The sequence below is a fragment of the Mastigoproctus giganteus genome, chromosome 4, assembly GCF_048544385.1.
Source record: "Mastigoproctus giganteus isolate SK-2022 chromosome 4, ASM4854438v1, whole genome shotgun sequence".
Taxonomy (NCBI): Eukaryota; Metazoa; Arthropoda; class Arachnida; order Uropygi; family Thelyphonidae; genus Mastigoproctus; species Mastigoproctus giganteus.
The window spans coordinates 28,077,736-28,097,158 of record NC_143578.1 but is presented as its reverse complement, the minus strand read 5'-3'; the positions used below and the strand labels follow the sequence as shown (position 1 = coordinate 28,097,158).

Below are 19,423 nucleotides of genomic sequence, written 5' to 3'. Positions count from 1 at the left end.
GCTTTTGATACTGTTGCACATGGAAGACTGCTGCACAAATTGGAGCAGTGTAGCATTGGAGGCAAATTGCTGCTATGGATAAAGGGATGGTTGAGTGGGAGAAGACAGAGAGAGGTAATCAATGGACACCGCTCTTCGTGGACTAATGTTATTAGTGGAGTCCCTCAAGGTTCAGTTTGGGTTCAATAGTTGTTTTCTGTATTTATAAATGATATTGATAATAGTATATCAAGCTTAATGTCCAAGTTTGCAGATGATACAAAGGTTGGCAGGGTTGTTAAAGACTCTACTGACACTATGCTGCTGCAATAGGATCTGGAAAGGTTGAGCAGATGGGCTGAGAGGCGGCAAATGAAGTTCAACATTCACAAATGTAAAGTACTACATATGGGAAACAGCAACCCCAGAGCAACGTATCAACTCTGTAGTACTACACTGACAGTGGTAGAGAAGGAAAAGGACCTGGGGTTTATTGTGCAGGCAGATATGAAGTTTTCTGAGCAGTGCAGATGGGCTGCAAGAGTAGCTCATGATGTCTTATCAATGATATACAGGAATTTTTCTAGCAGGGATAAGGAGGTGATTATTCCTTTGTATAAGGCAATGGTCAGGCCACACCTTGAGTACCGTATACAGGTCTGGAGGCCTCATTTCAAGAAGGATGTAGAGCTGCTGGAACGAGTACAGAGATGGGCAACAAGATTAGTGAATGGAACAAAGGGTTGCTCTTATGAAGAAAGGCTTAAGTTTTGCTAATTATAGTGTTTGGAGACTAGGCACCGGCGAGGTGATCTAATAGAGGTGTATAAAGGCTTGAATTGTTTGAGCATGCTCAATGCTGATGGGATTCTTCCTCTTGCTCGAATAATCACCTGAGAGAGCATAAATTCAAATTGAGGAAAGACAGATGTAGGATAGATGTGCGGAAATTTGCCTTTAGCCAGCGGGTAGTTGGTTGGTGGAACAGACTTCCATCCCTTGTTGTGGAAGTTGATAGCCTAAATACTGATAATGTTGACTAAATGCCGAATACTGATAATGTTAACTAAATGCTGAATACTGATAATGTTAACTAAATGCTGAATATTGATAAGTGATTACCAATCAGAAAACAATATTGAAAAATATTTTGGTGCCCTCTTCAACTGCTGGCCATAAGTGATGCTTACCTCACCTATTCACTTGCAGTGGCCATGCATCAAAATATAGCTAGTTCACGTTTATTGCTTGTACGTTCCCCTTGATTTTTTAAAATTTATTTTTATTATGAGTAGGGAAGAACAAGAAGAAGAGATTAGTGACGATTCATATAGTGAACTGGAAACGTCTGGCAAATAATGTTTTAAAGATTCTTTTCAGGTTTTGATTGTGATGAAGAAGATGGTGATGTCAGTGTTTTAGATGCTAGAGAGTGGTGTAAAATTGATTGCACTAAAGATCTCCCCCCCCCGCCACCTCCAAGGTTTCCATTTTTTGCTCAGCCAGGTTTGTGCAATGAAAGCAATACAGATGAAATGACTCCCATAGACGTTTTGCTTTATTTTTTGATGAAGAACTAATCAATCTAGTGCGCTCTGAGACTAATAAATTTGCAGAACAAAGTGGCGCTCTTGATTCTACTTGGACTCCAGTGATGCATGCTGAATTAGAGTATTTTTTGCACTGAAAATGCTGCAAGGTATTGTGAGAATTGTGAGTGTATTGTGAGCCTGGAGGATATATGCACTGGTCAAAAAAGCCATTACTTGAGACACCAATATTTGGAACTATGATGGCTCTTAGGCGTTATAAAAAGATAAAACAATATCTTCATTTCTCAGATAATGAGACATATGATGAAAATATGCACCCAAATCCAAAACTAAACAAGATTTATGATGTCTATTGCTTCTTAGAAAAAAAATTTAGAACTCTCTATGTTCCAAAAAGAGACATAACAATAGATGAAAGCTTGACGCTGTACAGAGGAAGACTCAGTTGGGTGCAGTACATGCCTTCGAAGTGCTCAAGGTTTGGCATAAAGTATTATATGCTGTGTGAATCCGAAAGTGGACTTTCATAATATATGTAGGAAAAGGTACAGAAATGGATCCAGACTTTATTGGTCTTCCAATGTCTATGCAAGTGGTTTTGACTCTCATAAAGCCTCTGTTAGGAAAAGGATATTGCCTCACAGTAGACAATTATTATGCCAGTCCCCAATTAGCTGATATTCTCATCACAAAGAAAACTGATGTTTATGGTACAGAGACTAAACAGAAAGGAAATGCCCAAAATGTTGAAGAAGGAAAAGCTGAAAAGGCAAGAGGTTGCTGCTTTTCAAAGAGGGAAATTCATGGACTTATGCTGGAAAGATAAAAAAGATGTAGTGTTGTTATCTACGGTCCATAATCCTTCTCAGGAAGAAATAGAAACTTGAACGGGAGTAGTGAAGAGACCCAAAGTAGTTTGTGACTATAACTTTTCCATGGGAGGTGTAGATAAAGTTGACCAGCATTTTGCGAACTATCCTCTGCCAAGGAAACGGATTAAAAAATACTAAAAGAAGGTTTTCTTTCACCTAATGGACCTAGCTGTGTGTAATTCATTTCTACTGTATAAAGCCACGATTTCAGATGGCCAAAAAGCTCTTTCAACCTTGAGTTTCAGACTGGACCTGACTGATTTGTTTGTTTATTTGGTTTTTAGGAGCATTAGCAACTAAGGCCATATTGCTCTGGGATATGCGGTGGTCATTCCCTGACCTTTCCACATCCTCCGTATTTGGTGGTGACAGGCTTGAACCCCGGTCTAATCAAGAAGTGTGTGCTACGCACTGCTGCTCCTTCCCACCTGGCTACGGAGACGCCGACCTGATTGATGAAATTATCAAGAAATATCACCCGCAAATTCCAGTTAGAAAGGGAAGACCATCTTCAATATGCCACCCAACTCTCTATTCACCAGGCCATTACCCCATTGATATTCCACCAACTGAGAAGAAGAAGTTTCCAACTAGAACTTGGGTGTGCTCCAAAAAGCGGAACAGAGATGACAAGAAAATTCGAAAGGAGACACGCTACATGTGCGAAATATGTGAAATTGGTCTTTGCATTACTCCTTTCTTCAAGACCTACCACACCAAGTAAAATTACTGTTTGTTTTTCATGAAATGCCGTTTTTTTATGGAATGCTTTTTTTTTTTATGGAATTCAAATTGTCTTTCAGGGAATAAAGTAAGTTTGCATTTTTTTTTGTGTGTTTCTATTCCTTTCTTTTAGCACAAGTGCTAATTTATTAAAAAATCTGCATAATTTCCACACTTTTTGGCATAATCGGGATAGCCCAAATGGGTTAATTACTGGCATGTATTTTATATTAAAAAATTTATAAAAAACACAAAAAACTATACAATGAGTATACATATGATGCATACTTTTAATCTGTAAAATAAAAAAAGTCGATCTGTTATGGCACATTTTCAGGAAAAAATCCTCCGGGAAAGGATTAAAAAAATACAACAAATATATATAAGAAGTTTTTGCCTGCTTTAGATAACTAGCACTGCTGCATATTTTACAAGAAGATGTACAATCAGCTATATATTGGTACTCTAAAAAAATAAGATATTATGCATGGCATGCAAGACAAAGAGGACAATTATGCATTATTTATTTATTGAAATAATTTATTTTCATGACTCTTCATTAAACTGTGCCCAGGCATACTCAGCACACCCTGTAGTTTTGTCTATGATCTCAATGTTATTTAATCAATAATGCCATGTATACCATGTAATTCAATATTCTTAAAACAGCCATCCAGCAGCTTGAGTTAATATCAAGTTTGCCATCTCTACTATATGTACTCTATCTCTCTTTTGTTTTTGTGTTATCTCTGTTTTTTCCCACAAACTGTGCATATAGTGCTGTTTATTGAGCTTATCATAGAAAGAGCTGGTCATTATGAGTAGCTACTTCTATGGCAGTCCTCTGATTGATTGATATACATTAAAACATATTTACTTGATATCTGTTTATAACATATACTAAATCTGTTTAGAAATTTTAGATGAAGTGATAGTATCTCCTTTTATATTTTTAGCATTTATCTTAAAAGTTATGTTTTTATAGTGAAAAAAAAAAAAAGCCTACCTCTTCACAAATAGTTTCTAATGTGGCCATCCAGCTAGTTGCTAAATGACAGTTTTGGAGCACAACCCAGGTACCATTTTTCAAAGCAGCATTGATCATAGCAACTGCAATTGGACCCTATATGTTATGCACATAAGATATAAATTTAATGCAACTACTGAAGCAATCAGAATTTTTGTTTTTTATCATTAAAACAAAATAAAAAGATATTGAGATAAAACATACATAACAATCATTAATAATGTAGTAAGTTTATATAATAGAGAAATAAAATAGTAAATTTACAACACACACACACACACACACACACACACACACACACACACACACACACACACACACACACACACACACACACACACACACACACACACACACACACACACAGTTAAACTGCATTAATTAAAAGATTTGATATGTTGAATGAAATGCACAATATGGATATTAACAATTCAAATTATATTAAGTTAGTTAAACCACTTAATTACATGTTTTAAAAGCAACAACTTGTTTAATGACTTTCTAACATTGAGAAACCCCTCCATTCAGAATATTCACTATACTAAATAATATACTAACCTAATGTTCTGGACATAGTGAATGTCCAGAATATTAGGTTAGTATATTATAGGTTAGTATATTATTTACATAAATATACTGTTACTTAATGTACACAGAAACTGAGAGTCTTTCTGAAAGTGATAAAGCCCAAGAAAACTATAAGTAAAAAGAAATCCAAAGAAGAAAAAATTAGTCAAGAAACACTTGTTATGATAAACTGAAGGCGACAAATGAAGCGCAAGATAAACACTGACAGGGAGAAAATTGAGTATACTGAATTATGCAAAGCCATTAATAAGAGACTCAGAGAGGACACAAGAAGATTTAACACAAGAAAAGTAGAAAAAGCATTAAGGGAAAAACAAAGGAATTAAATCAGCAGCCATGAGCAGTAATACAGAGAGACAAATGATATTTATATGGTGAACTTATAAATAGCAGAGAAGGCATAATTTAAATAGCACAAGACTACTATAGAGAATTATACAAGGAGCGAGGGAATGATGCCAGCAGTGGGGAAGATGAATCACAAATTAGTAACACATACGACATACCCAATATCCTTCCCAATGAGGTAGAACATGAGTTGAAGAAAATGAAAAATCAGAAAGCCCCGGAGGAAGATGAATCACAAATTAGTAACACATACGACATACCCGATATCCTTCCCAATGAGGTAGAACATGAGTTGAAGAAAATGAAAAATCAGAAAGCCCCGGGGGAAGATGAAGTTACTATAGAGTTGTTAAAATTGGGAGGAAGAGATATGATACAAAAACTGGCAAGGCTCTTCACAAAATGTATTAGAAAAGGTGTGATGCCTAAGCAGTGGAATAATGCAATCATAGTTTTGCTGCATAAGAAAGGAGATAAATCAGAAATTGGAAATTATAGAACAATTAGCTTGTTATTCCACATCTACAAGTTGTTCACAAGTGTCATTACTAACAGATTAGAAAAAATACTTGATGAGAATCAACCGAAAGAGCAAGATGGCTTTAGGACAGGATTCTCGACTATCGATCATCTTCACGTAATATCACAGCTAATGGAGAAAGCAAATGAATATAAAACACCATTATGCCTGGCATTTGTGGATTTTGAAAAGGCATTTGACTCCATACAGCATAAGGCAATGTTTCAGGCAAGGCACTGGAAAGACAAGGCATAGATACCCCATATATTATGATTTTGAAAAAAATATATGAGAATGCTACCTCCTTTATTAGACCAGACAAAGACAAAGACAGTAGTAAATTTAAAATCGAGAAAGGAGTTCGACAAGGAAACACAATATCTCCGAAGCTGTTTACTGCTGCCCTTGAGGAAGCTTTCTGAAGATTAGACTGGTCGCAGAAAGGAGTCCATTTGAATGGAGTGTAACTAAACCATTTACGATTTGCAGATGACATTGTGGTCATAAGCCACGATCCCAAAGAATTAGAGGAAAATCTTAATCAATTAGAGAGAGTTAGTAAGGATTTTGGACTAAAGATGAATATGGCTAAAACAAAAGTAATGATGTACAAGAATACCACAGAAAGGGACATAATGATTGAAGAAGCAGTAATTGAAAAGGTGGAGTCATATACTTATCTGGGACAAGTTATTAGCTGTAATAATGATAAATGGCTGGAAGTCAAGAGAAGAATAAATTTTGGATGGATAGCATTCAGGAAATATAGTCACGTACTGAAGAGCAATATCCCAGTTTGTCTGAAATGTAAAATAATGAACCAATGTATACTCCCCACCATGACTTATGGAAGCGAAACTTGGGCACTCACCAAAAGAATGGAAGTGAAGCTGAGAACTACACAACGAAGAATGGCACGAATTATATTGGGAATCAGACTGTTAGATGAGAAGAGAACCACATGAATTAGGCAGCAAACTCAAGTAAAGGACATTCTTATCAAAACTAAAGAACTAAAATAGTCTTAGGCAGGACACATAGTTCGAAGACATGACGACAGATGGACTAAGAAAATAACAGAATGGTACCCAAGAGGAGCTAGAAGAAAACCTGGAAGACAAGGGTAGAGATGGATAGATGAAATTCATGAGTTTGTGGGTAGTAGTAGTAGTGGCATGTGATGCAAGAAAGCAAGTGTATGAGCTTATGCAGCATCAGCCAAAAAAATCACACCATTCCCTCCAAATGCCTGTCCAGTTCCTCGTTAAATTTATTTAACCTATCAACTTCCACAATGACAGATGGAAGTTTGTTCCAGCAATTAAACACCTGCTGGCTAAAGGCAAATTTCTGCACATGTATTCTACATCTGTCTTTTCTTAATTTGAATTTATGCCCCCATAGGTTCGTAATCTGAACAAGTGGAAGGATCCCATCAGAATTCAGCGTGCTCAATCCATTCAAGGCCTTATACACCTCAATCAGATCACCGCGCAGGTGCCTAGTCTCCAGCCACTATAATTTGCAGAACTTAAGCCTCTCTTTGTAAGAGGATCCCTTCATTCCCTTCACCAATCTTGTTGCCCTTCTCTGTACACGCTCAAGTAAATCTACATCCTTCTTAAAATGAGGCCTCCAGACCTGTACGCAGTACTCAAGGCGTGGCCTGACCATTGCCTTATATAGAGGGATAATCACCTCCTTTTCCCTGCTAGCAAAATTCCTATATATCATTGACAAAACCCCATGGCAGCCAGTCTGCATTGTTCAGAAAACTTCATATCTGACTGCACAATTACTCCCAGGTCTTATTCATTTTCTACTAACTTAAGTGTAGTACCACACAATTAGTACGTTTCTCTGTTGTTACTTCTACCCATATGCAGTACTCTGGATTTGTCAAGGTTAAACTTCAGTTGCCACTTCTTAGCTCCTCTGTCCAAATTATCTAGATCCTGTTGCAGTAGCACACTGCCATTACTGTCATTAACAACCCTGCCAACCTCTGTATCATCTGCAAACTTCGACACTAAGCCTGATATACTTTCATCAATATCATTGATAAATATACAAAACAACAGAAGACCGAACACTGAACCCTGTGGGACTCCACTAATAATAATATTAGTCCACGAAGAGCAGCACCCGTGAATTACCACCCTCTGTCTTCTCCCACTCAACCATTCTTTTATCCATTGTAGCAACTTACCCTTAATACCATTCTGCTCCAATTTGTACAATAGTCTTCCATGCGCAACAGTGTCAAAAGCTTTCCTGAAATCCAAATATATGATATCAAAATTATTTTTTGCACCCAGATCCTTTGTAACCACATCATAATATCCTATCAAATTTGTCAGACAAGACGTTTCCTTAACAAACCCATGCTGTGTCTGAATTATTGCTGCAGTCTTGTCTAGATGATCCTGCAATGCATCTTTAACCAGTGACTCCATTATTTTACCCGGAACAGAAGTTAAACTAACAGGTCTATAATTACTTGTGTCGCCCTTTGATCCTCTTTTGTGAATTGGGGTCACATTTGCACATCTCCAGTCCATGGGTATCTCCCCTGAGTCCAAGGAAGCTCTCATAATTATGGCTAATGGTTTGCTTACTTCCTTTGCTGCCTCCTTTAATATAACTGGATAGATCCCACACAAGAAAGACAGGTGCCTTTCTTGTGTTTATCTTCAACAATTTCTCCTCCACTTTACTCTCAGTTATTACATCTCTAGCTTACTTCCAGAGTTGAATACACCTGTGGCATTCCCCTCGCTGAATATCTCCTCATGTGTGAATGTCAATTCAAAATATTCATTTAGTTTGTTAGCTACCTGAGCAGGATCATCAACAGTTGACCCATCGATATCAAGTGGACCAATCTGATTCATCCCCTTCCTTCTAGAGTTTACATAAGTAAAGAACTCTTTGCTGTTTTTCTTTGCATCCCTTGCCAAAGATGTCTCGTAATCTGCCTTCGCCTGCCTAACCTCCTTTGTAACTTGTTTACAGATCAACTTGTATCTATCATAGGCTTCTGTGTCACGTGGTAATTTGTATGTATCCCATGCATTTTTCTTCTCTGCCATATGTCTCATTAGTTCATCTGACATCCACTTAGGCCTAAACCTTGAACAATGTTTCTTAGTTGGTATGTAAAGCCTAGTAGCTTCCAAGATAAATTCTTTGAATGCTTCCCATTTTGAATTTGCTGTTGGTAACATCATCATTTGGTCCCACTGTATAGAATTTAAATACTGTCTCAGTCCATCATAGTCGCCTTTAGCCCTAATGGTAATTACCTCTTTGAGTAAATCCCACTTCAGCACACTGTGATCACTGTCACCTAGTGGTTCATTTATCTGCAGATTCTTAATGCATGAAGAATCACTACTGATAATCAAATCAAGAGTATTACTCGCTCTAGTTGCCTCCCAAACATGCTGATGTAGAAAACAATCATCCAATAAATCCAAAAATGCCTTGCTAGTGTGCAAGTGACCAGACCCCAAATTCCAGTCAATATCTGGGAAATTAAAATCCTCCATTATAAGACTCTCTTATTTACTGGCCCACTCTATTTCCCTGTACAGTTTCTTATTATACTCATCAGAGTCATTAGGCCTATAGCACACTCCTACTCTCAATTTTGATCTCCTAATGCTTATGTCACACCAAACTGATTCGACACTGCACTGTCCAGCGATGTCCACTGGCTGCACTTCCTTGGATTTTATGTATTTCTTAACTAATAGCATAACCCATCCTCCCTTCCTATCCCTTCTGTAGACATTGTACTCTTCAAATTCCAGTTCTGCATTCCTTATATCTGTGTGACACCACGTCTCTGATATCCCAACAATATCCACCTTTGATGCTTCGAGCAATACCTCAAATCCATCAAATTTATTTACTAAACTCCTAGCATTGGCGTACACGCAAGTATACATGCACCTGTACTTTTTCTTAGCTACCCTAACACAACCCATGTGTTTACTTGTACCCCAATGATTCCCAGCAGTCTCTGAAATATCCTGCATCTTATTTTCCAGGCTGCTGCTCATTCCAATAGAAGCAGTGCAAGAATCACTTTCACCTCTGCCAGTGGCTACTGTTAATCTATTAGTCCTTGTATCCCCCCAATCTAGCAGTTTTCCGACCCACTTAACACTGCCTCGATAGCATCAGCAAACATTCTTGCACCCTTTCTATTTAAGTGTATTCCATCCCTGTAGAAGCAGTCTCTCCTTTTAACAAGTACAGACCAGGCTGAAAAGAATTCTACCCCTTGAGCCTTGCACAATCTTTCCAGTGCCGAATTGATCGACAAGGCTCTCATCATATACTCCCTCCTATCGTGTCTGGGCAGAATTGCAGACACTTTCAAATTCAACCCTAATTCATGGCTTTTTTCAACAGTGACCTGTACTTGTTAAGTAATTCCGCCGGTCTCCTACTCTTAATATCATTAGTGCCAATGTGTACAACTATATCACCTTTTGTGCCCTTAAAAGATGATATCCGCTCTACAACATCATCAACCTTTGCCCCTGGCAGACATACCCTGATCCTGTTCCACCTATCCTTTTTACAAAGCATGGTTCCCGTTTCCCTGACAATAGAGTCACCAACAACTACTAGTTCCTTTGGGACCAGCGCATTCTGCCTTGGGGGCTGCCGCTGTGTTGCGTGATGACCAAGTGCAAGCTCTGGCATTGGTGTGGGCAGCTGAGAGCTTGATGGGCCCTCACTTTTAATCCTTCGAGGGCATCCACCCTGTCCTTCAAGCTCTCATATAGGCCCATAGATGGTTCAACAGTTGAGGATACTGCTCAAGTGGCAACAAACTAAACACTCACACATGAGGAGTTATTCAGATAGGGGAAATGCCAGAGGTGAAGTAAACTCGGGCAGTGAGCTAGATGATTTTGTAATACCTGAGAGGAAAGTGGAGGAGAAATTGTTGAGGATAAACATAAAAAAGGCACCCAGGATGGATGGGATCTATCCAGTTCTATTAAAGGAGGCAGTAAAAGAAGTAAGCGAACCCTTACCCATAATTAAGAGAGCTTCTTTGGACTCTGGGGAGGTACCCATAGACTGGAGATATGAAAATTTGACCCCAACTCACAAAGGAGGATCAAAGGCTGACACAAGCAATTATAGACCTGTGAGTTTAACTTCTGTTCCAATGAAATTAATGGAGACACTGGTTAAAGAAGCACTGCAGGATCATCTAGACAAGACTTCAGTTATAGCTCGGACACAGCATTGTTTTGTTAAGGGAAAGTCTTGCCTGACCAATTTGATTGGATACTATGATGCAGTCACAAAAGAACTGGATGCAGGGAATAACTTTGATATTTTATATTTGGAACTTAGAAAGGCTTTTGATACTGTTGCACATGGAAGGCTGCTGCACAAATTGGAACAGTGTGGAATTGGAGGCAAATTGCTGCTATGGATAAAGGGATGGTTGAGGGGGGAGAAGACAGAGAGTGGTAATCAATGGACACTAAAGTTATTAGTGGAGTCCCTCAGGGTTCAGTGTTGGGTCCATTGTTGTTTGTGTCCATTGTCCAGTGTTGGGTATATCAAGCTTAATGTCCAAGTTTGCAGACGATACAAAGGTTGGTAGGGTTGTTAAGGACACTACTGACACTATGCTACTGCAACAGTATCTGGAAAGGTTGAACAGATGGGCTGGGACGTGGCAAATGAAGTTTAACATTGACAAATGTAAAGTACTACATATGGGAAAAAGTAACCCCAAATGCAATGGTCAGGCCACACCTTGAGTACCGTATAGAGGTCTGGAGGCCTCATTTCAAGAAGAATGTAGAGCTGCTGGAACGAGTACAGAGAAGGATGACAAGATTAGTGAATGGAACAAAGGGTTGCTCTTACGAAGGAAGGCTGAAGTTTTGGAAATTATAGTGTCTGGAGACTAGGCACCAGTGAGGTGATCTGATAGAGGTGTATAAGGCCTTGAATGGTTTGAGTATGCTCAATGCCGATGGGATTCTTCCTCTTGCTCAGAATAATCACCTGAGAGGGCATAAATTCAAACTGAGGAAAGACAGATGTAGGATAGATATGCGGAAATTTGCCTGTAGCCAGCAGGTAGTTGGTTGGTGGAGCAGACTTTCTTCCCTTGTTGTGGAAATTGATAGCCTAAATAAATTTAAGGTTCAGCTGGACAGTAGTTTTTTTTTTTTTTTGGCTGATGCTGCATAAGCTTGCTTTCTTGCATCATATGCGTCTACTAATGTGCCCATCACCAAAAATACTTTTCTTACAGATGTTACCTTTGCTACTGTACATCATTTCCTATGCATATATGTCAACGCAGAAGCCTCCGTAGCCAGGTGGGAAGGAGCAGCAGTGCGTAGCACACACTTCTTGATTAGACCGGGGTTCGAGCCCGTCACCACCAAATACGGAGGGTGCGGAAAGGTAAGGGAAGGCCCACCGCATATTCCCGGAGCAATATGGCCTTAGTTGCTAATGCTTCTAAAAAAAAAAAACAAAAAAATAATAATAACAATAACAGGTCAACATGCTCTTATGCTGAGTTGGTGCTTTAGTATCAATCCCTAAATTTACACACATTGAAGCATGTAATTTAAATTTAGGAAATCAAAATCTTAGATGAGCATAAAAAGCATTTATTTTCACAAAAATATCATTACAAAGATTTTACTGTGTTTGCGATTTTCATATTTTAAAAATAAACAGATTTTTTGAATGGGCTCATATATCTGCAACAGAGTCTTTTCATATGATAACCATAACTTTTCACATAAATTAATAAACTGGTCAGCAGGCACAGATGATCAGATAGGTAAGTAGGCACTGCAGTCAGTTTCTGTAACATAACTTCAAACCTATCATTGTGTTGCTTCCTGAAATAAAACATAATTTATGCACTAACATAATTAAAGCAAGACTTACTTGACCCTGTCCTAAAGAGATTGTCTGAATTTTGTTTCCTGTGTAGCCTGTATCATTACCAAATTTAAGAAGTGCTGCCATAGGATCAGCTCCAGGAGATAACACAAAAATTAATGGCGAACAACAATTTGAATCAGCATATGAACCAACAAGATCAAATGTTGGTGGTTCAATGTAGGAAGCCCCAAGGTTTTTCACCACATATTCCTGAAAATAAAAGTGTATCTAATGTATAATGTAAAAGAAAATAAAAACAAAAACAAAAAAAAAGAATTAAAAGGAAAAACACTTTTACCTCTTTGTATTTCGTAATGCAAAAATAGAGTCTGTATAAGCACACACATACTCATGCACACATACACACAGTACAAACATTTATTAAACTACATGCACACTGGCTATATTTTGGGATCAACAGAACATTCCTATTATCAGGCAAATAATGGGATAATCAGTTTAAAAAAAAATCATTGATTGCTTTACCACAAAAGCAAATGTGGTTAAAAAAACACAAAAGTGGTCTTTTTTCTATAGTAATATTAGTAGTATTAGTAATGGCCACATGGTGCAAGGAAGCGTATGGCTTATGCTGCCCCAGCCAAAAAAAAATAAAATAATAATAAAATAAAATAACAAAAAATACATAAATAAAATAATAAAAATTAATAAGAGAAAAGTAAATGGTCAAGCTATGCATTTCCCTTCTCCCTTAGGTAATTATCCAGCTGACCTTTGAATTTACCCAGACTGTCAGCTTCTACCACCCATGTAGGTAACGTATTCCAGTAATTTATAACTCACTAGCTAAAATAAAACTTCCTACAATCCAGTCTAAAAAACTTCCCCTGTAACTTGAAATTATGGCCCCTAGTTCTAGAATCATTTCTAACTGTAAAAATTTCATCGTTATTCATTTTGCTTATGTCTCTCAGAGCCTTAAACACCTCAATCAAGTCTCCTCTAAGGTGCCTAGTTTCCACGTTTTGCAACCCACATATTCGAAGTCTTTCCTCATATGGATGCCCTTTTTCCGATCTCACTAGGCGAGTTACCTGTCTTTGGACCATTTGAAGAGGAACAATGTCTTTCTTTCTTTAGGTGTGATCTCCATACTTGAACACAGTATTCCATGTGTGGCCTAACAATAGCCTATATAATGGGATTATGATGTCCTTATCTCTACTAGCAATTGTTCAATAAATCATTGATAGGACACCATGGGCCCTCCTTGCGACCAGTCTACAATGCTTGGAGAACTTCATGTCCGGCTGTATCATAATACCCAAGTCCCTTTCCTCCACTACCGGCTTTAGTTCAACTCTGCCAAGTGTATAAGTTATTTTGGGATTACTGTTCCCCAGGTGTAATACCTTACACTTTGCTGGATTAAAGCATAGCAGCCATTTTTACTTGACCATCCCAGAAGTTTATCTAGGTCACTCTGAAGAAGTTCTACTTGTCAGTGATCATTAACTATACTAATCTTAACATCATCTGCAAATGTAGACATCATGCCCTGTATAACTTCATCAATGTGATTTATGAAAATCGAAAACAACAGTTTTTTCTAATACTGATCCTTGGGGAACCCCACTTCTTACATCAACCAAATCTGAGGAATAACTATTTATCACTACCCTCTGCCTCCTGCCCTGAAGCTACTCTGCTATCCATCTAAGGATTTTCCTGCGATTCCAACCTGTTCCAGCTTATAAAGTAATTGCTCATGTGGGTCTGAGTCAAATGCTTTGCTGAAATCCAAATAAACAATGTCGAAATTATTCCCTAAGTTCAGTTCTTGAGTGACCCTGTCAAAATAGCTAACCAGATTAGTTAAACATGATTTCCCTTTACAAAACCATGCTGAGTATCCTTCAGAATTCCATTTCTATCTAAGTGATCCTGAATTCCACCCTTGATCATAGTCTCCATGATTTTCCCTACTACTGAAGTTAGACTAACTGGCCGGTAATTTCTCACTTCACTCTTAGAATCGCCCTTATGTATTGGAGATGCATTGGCACTTTTTCAATCCAAAGGAATCACACCCGAGTCCAGTGACATTCTAAGAATTAGCCCCAATGGTTTAATGCACTCACTTGCCATCTCCCTTAAGATTACAGTTGGTTGTTGACTTACAACCGACTTCTGTTCTGACTGACAGGTCGTAAGTCGATCTGGTCGTATGTCGGCCATATATTTATTAACAGTATTTTTTAACCTTTCTAATCTTTTTATCATCTTTATAATTTATTTTTATAATCTTTTAAATTTTTATCATCTTTTATTTTTCATTTTAAATACAGTAATGTTTTCATCTTTTACTTAGCGATACTGTACATACCTTCGTTTCTACGCCTAGGCTATCTCTCTCTCTGAGGTTAAATTCAAATGTTCTCTACATTTTAATTGGTTTATTATTCATACTGTTTATAAAACAACAAAACTACAATCTATAATTATATTGTACATAATGTGAAAAATAATACTGTACATAATGTACTGTAAACACAAAAATACAATCTAAAATTAATGTAAAAATTAATACAAATGAAATTTACAAAATCAATTTTTAATCTTTGCTTGTGCTGGGTTGTGCATCGTCAGGGACATGTTCTTGGGTTGAGGTAGGAGTTGTTTATTTATAAGAGACATTATGCAAAGCAAATCTTTTTTTAAAACGCTTAAACCACCCAGTACTAGCCTGAAAATCTTCTGCGTAATCGTCTCCGGCGCGTGATTTTAAACTCTGAAACAAAACTCTAGCCTTTGCTTGCACTGTGTGAAGACCTCATGGGTGTATTTTTTTGTATTAAATCTTCCATCCACACAAACAACAATTTCTCCATTTCATGGATGGGTTCCTGTCGTTGTTTGGTTAAAATTGTAGACTTAATAGGTGCAGAACCTTTCACAGCTTCCCGAATTCTTTCTTTGTCCTTAAGTATCATCGATACCATGGAATGTGATAACTTCAAGTCACGTGCTATCGTATTTACTTTCTTTTCGCCTTCATACTGCTGGATAATTTTCATTTTACACTCTAAATCAATAGTTTTCCTTGACTTCTTAGCTGGTGTATATGTAGATGAAGGCATTTTCCTTTTACTAAACATTTTATGCGTATTTCAGTAGAATTTTAATTAATACACCACACGCAACAGATGCTTGAAAGCGACTGGGTGTATGTGAGGGAGAGCGACTGCGTGTATGTGCCTGGTGCTGTCCTCAGGCCTCCCGTCATCGATGTGCCTCCTCACCTGGGTTATGGGTGTCCTCAGTAGTGACTTCCTGATTTATTATTAATTTATTTATTATTATTATTATTATTTTTTTGTGGTCGTAAGTCGCATAGGTCGTAAGTCGACGACCAAGTGTATAGGGTAAATGCTATCAACCCTAGAAGACTTACTGGCCTGTAGGCTCATAAGATTTTTTCATTAAATAAACATGCTGGCACCTCCGTAGCCAGGTGGGTAGGAGCGGCAGTGCGTAGCACATGCTTGTTGATCAGACCGGGGTTAGAGCCCATGACCACCAAATATGGAGGATGCCAGGGAATGACCACCGCATATCCCCAGAGCAATATGGCCTTAGTTGCTAATGCTCCTAAAAACCAAACAACAACAACATTAAAGAAATGTGAAATTTCAACATCATTAATTACATTTATTTTCAACTTCACTCCCAGAACGTCTCATTGACGTGAAGGGTTTTTCTTCTGTAAATATCGATGCAAAGTAACCGTTGAGTTCATCTGCAACTTCAGCTGGGGTATCTAATACATCCTGCATCCATTAAATAAGAGTCCGATCTGGTTTGTCCTTCTCTTCTTTGCATTTATATACGTGAAGAATTCCTTATCCCCCCCCCTTTGCTTTCTTTGCCAGTGATTTCTCACAATCTGCCTTTGCCAGCCTAATCTTTTCAGTGGCATTTATTACAGATCAATTTATAGCTGTTATAGGCTTCAGTACTTTTTAATTTTCTGTAACTTTTTCCTGCCATCTTTTTCTGCTCAAGTAATTTGGCAACTTCATTATTCATCCAACTTGGAATCCTCCTCGTGGAGTATTTTTTAATGGTATATAAGCATTCAAGGCTTCTGTGATCAATGTTTTAAAGGTATACCATAATTCAATTGTATTCACTCTCTGTGAGATATACCAATGAGCCAAAACATTATGATCAGCGAATCGTTATGCAAATCGAAGCAATTGCAGGTGAACTACGGCACATATGCAGGTCAGGACATGGTATAAAAAACACCGATACTGAGCTCCGTTAATCAGTGTTACTCTTGTTCTTCAGATGGGAAAGGCAGTGGACTTAAGCGAGTTTGACAAAGGCCAAATTGTAATGGCCAGACAACTGGGTCAGAGCATATTCGAAACTTCATGGCTGGTGGGGTGCTCATGGTCAGCCGTGATTAGTACCTACCAAAAGTGGTCCGAAGAGTTAAAACCCACGAACCTCCGGCGAGGTGTTGGATGACCATGGCTCATCGATGCTCAAGGTGAGCAAAGGCTCTCCCGGATGGTACGTGGCAACAGAAGGACGACTGTGGCACAACTCACCAGTAATTGGAATGCTGGTGATGGGAGTAATGTGTCACAACATACAGTACATCGAACCCTGCTGAAAATGGGGTTGTGTGGCCGAAGGCCACTCTGAGTGCCCATGCTAACCATGTTTCACCAGCGACAGAACCTGCAATGGGCATGCGATCATCGAAACTGGACCTTGAGTGATTGGAAGAAGGTTGTCTGGTCCGATGAATCCCATTTCCTGTTGCAACACGTGGACAGCCGGGTACGTGTGCGTAATTTACCTGGGGAAGTGATGGCGCCTGGATGCACCATGGGACAAAAACAGGCCATACTTTGGGCGATTTTCTGCTGGGATACAGTCATCTATGTGCCGGGCACTCTGACATCTACCACTTACCTAAACATCATTGCTGACCAGGTACACCCTTTCATGGCAACGGTCTTCCCCTCTGGCACTGTCTTTCAGCAGGATAATGCACTATGCCACACCACCCAGATTGCTTGAGACTGGTTTGTGGAACATGAAGAAGACTTCCAGGTATTGCCCTGGCTTCCAAATTTCCCAGACATCAATCCCATTGAGCATCTGTGGTTTGTGTTGAAACAGCAACTCCAATCTGCGGCTTCTCAACCATGGACCTTACAGGAGTTAAGGGATCTTTTGGTTACGTGTTGGTACCAGATACCACAAGACACATTTAGAAATCTTGTAGTGTCTATTCCTCGCCATGTACGAGCTGTTTTGGCTAAACGTGGAGGACTAACATCATATTAGATAGGTGGTCATAATGTTTTGGCTCATTGATGTATCTACCCAGTTAATAGAGGCCATGTAGCACCATAAGGCATTGTAATTTCCTTTCCTGAAATTATAAACCATTCCTTTGCCTTTAACTACTGCTACCCAGATGACTGGGTTAGAGTTATTCATCATCCACTGTAGAACTCAGTGATCACTTCCTGCTACTGGTTCCTGTACTGTCAGCCTTATTATGTCATCTGGTTCGTGGGTGATGATTAGGTCTAGAGTATTCTTTTCCCTACTACTTTCCCTGATATGTTGATACAAATAACAATCATCTAGTTTATTTAAAAATTTTTTTCCCCATGTGGAGTTTCCTTCCTATTTGCTCCAATAAATTAGAGGCAAATTAAAATCACCCATAATAAGACATTCACACTTACTTTCCCATTCCATTTCATATTTGCATGTAGGGGCTCTCATCATAATCTCCACAATCACCTGGACTATAGATTACTCCCACTCTCATTATATTTTTGCTTCCAACTATTTCACACCATACAGATTCTATCCTAGTATGTGAAACATCTGAATCTGGGAAAGCTTTCGTTGCGCTCAGGCTACTTTTGATAAGAAGCATGCCCCCACCGCCCCTTCTATCTTCCCTGTCCTTCCTAAATACATTATACATACTGTACTGAAACTCATTATCCCTTATCTCTGGGTGGCACCATGTTTCTGTAAGCCCTATTATGTCAGCGTTACTTGTCCTAACCAGCAGTTTGAATTCACTCATTTGATTGACGACACTTCTGACATTACTGTATAAACAATTAAGACTTAGTATTCTTGTATAGTTAACTATCCTGACACATATAGTTAACACCCCTTAAAGTTATTTAAGCTCGCTTCCCTGGCATTTGCTACATGCTCATTTGAAATGCTTTTGCTCTCAGAGCATCTTGTACTATGTTCTGTTGCAGTAACAAACAAATACTCTTGAGATATGTGCAAGAGTTAATTTGACCAATACTATCAGATTCTGCAGTAGTCTCAAAAAAAAAAAAAAAAAAAAAAAAGAAAACAACACTAATTATAGCATGAAACTAATGATTATGAGGGGGGGGGGTTGACATGTTTGTGGCCTGAGTATGAAAGGGTAGTGGTATAGCATTAAAAATTTCTGTACTTCATGTATAACACTTCAAATAGTAACCCACCAAGTATCATGCAGTTTCAATAATATCTTTTTTTTAATTACATATCCTGAAATCAACAAAGTTGTGTGAACGAGGAATGATGGACAAAATCAGTCATGCAAGTTATCCAATATTTTGGAAAAAGGTACTAACGGCAAAGGCAATTCATGAGGATATGGTTACTACACTGATAATCAGGGCTGTGGAGCCAGAAGAAAATTTTGCAGCTCCATCTCTGGCTCCTTTAATTTATCAAATGTTTGGCTCCAGCTCCGGCTCCTTTGTCATGTTCTCATTTGTCATGTATGCCGAAAATGAACAAATCTGAACACTATTAAGTCAGCCATAGAAACCCGTGAAAGTCT

At 38.4% G+C, this 19,423-nt stretch overlaps 1 protein-coding gene across 1 annotated transcript in view; it reads right to left on the bottom strand.

Annotated features, from left to right (window-relative positions):
• Positions 1–19,423, bottom strand: part of LOC150086500 (dynein axonemal heavy chain 3-like) — a 544,757-nt gene that overhangs the window by 76,435 nt on the left and 448,899 nt on the right. Inside the window, exons 69-70 of the mRNA XM_090372184.1 lie at positions 12,568–12,774; positions 4,134–4,250 (exon numbers count right to left, since the gene is read on the bottom strand). Of these exons, the coding sequence (XP_090228310.1) occupies positions 4,134–4,250; positions 12,568–12,774 (324 nt within the window). The remainder of the gene's footprint in view (positions 1–4,133; positions 4,251–12,567; positions 12,775–19,423) is intronic.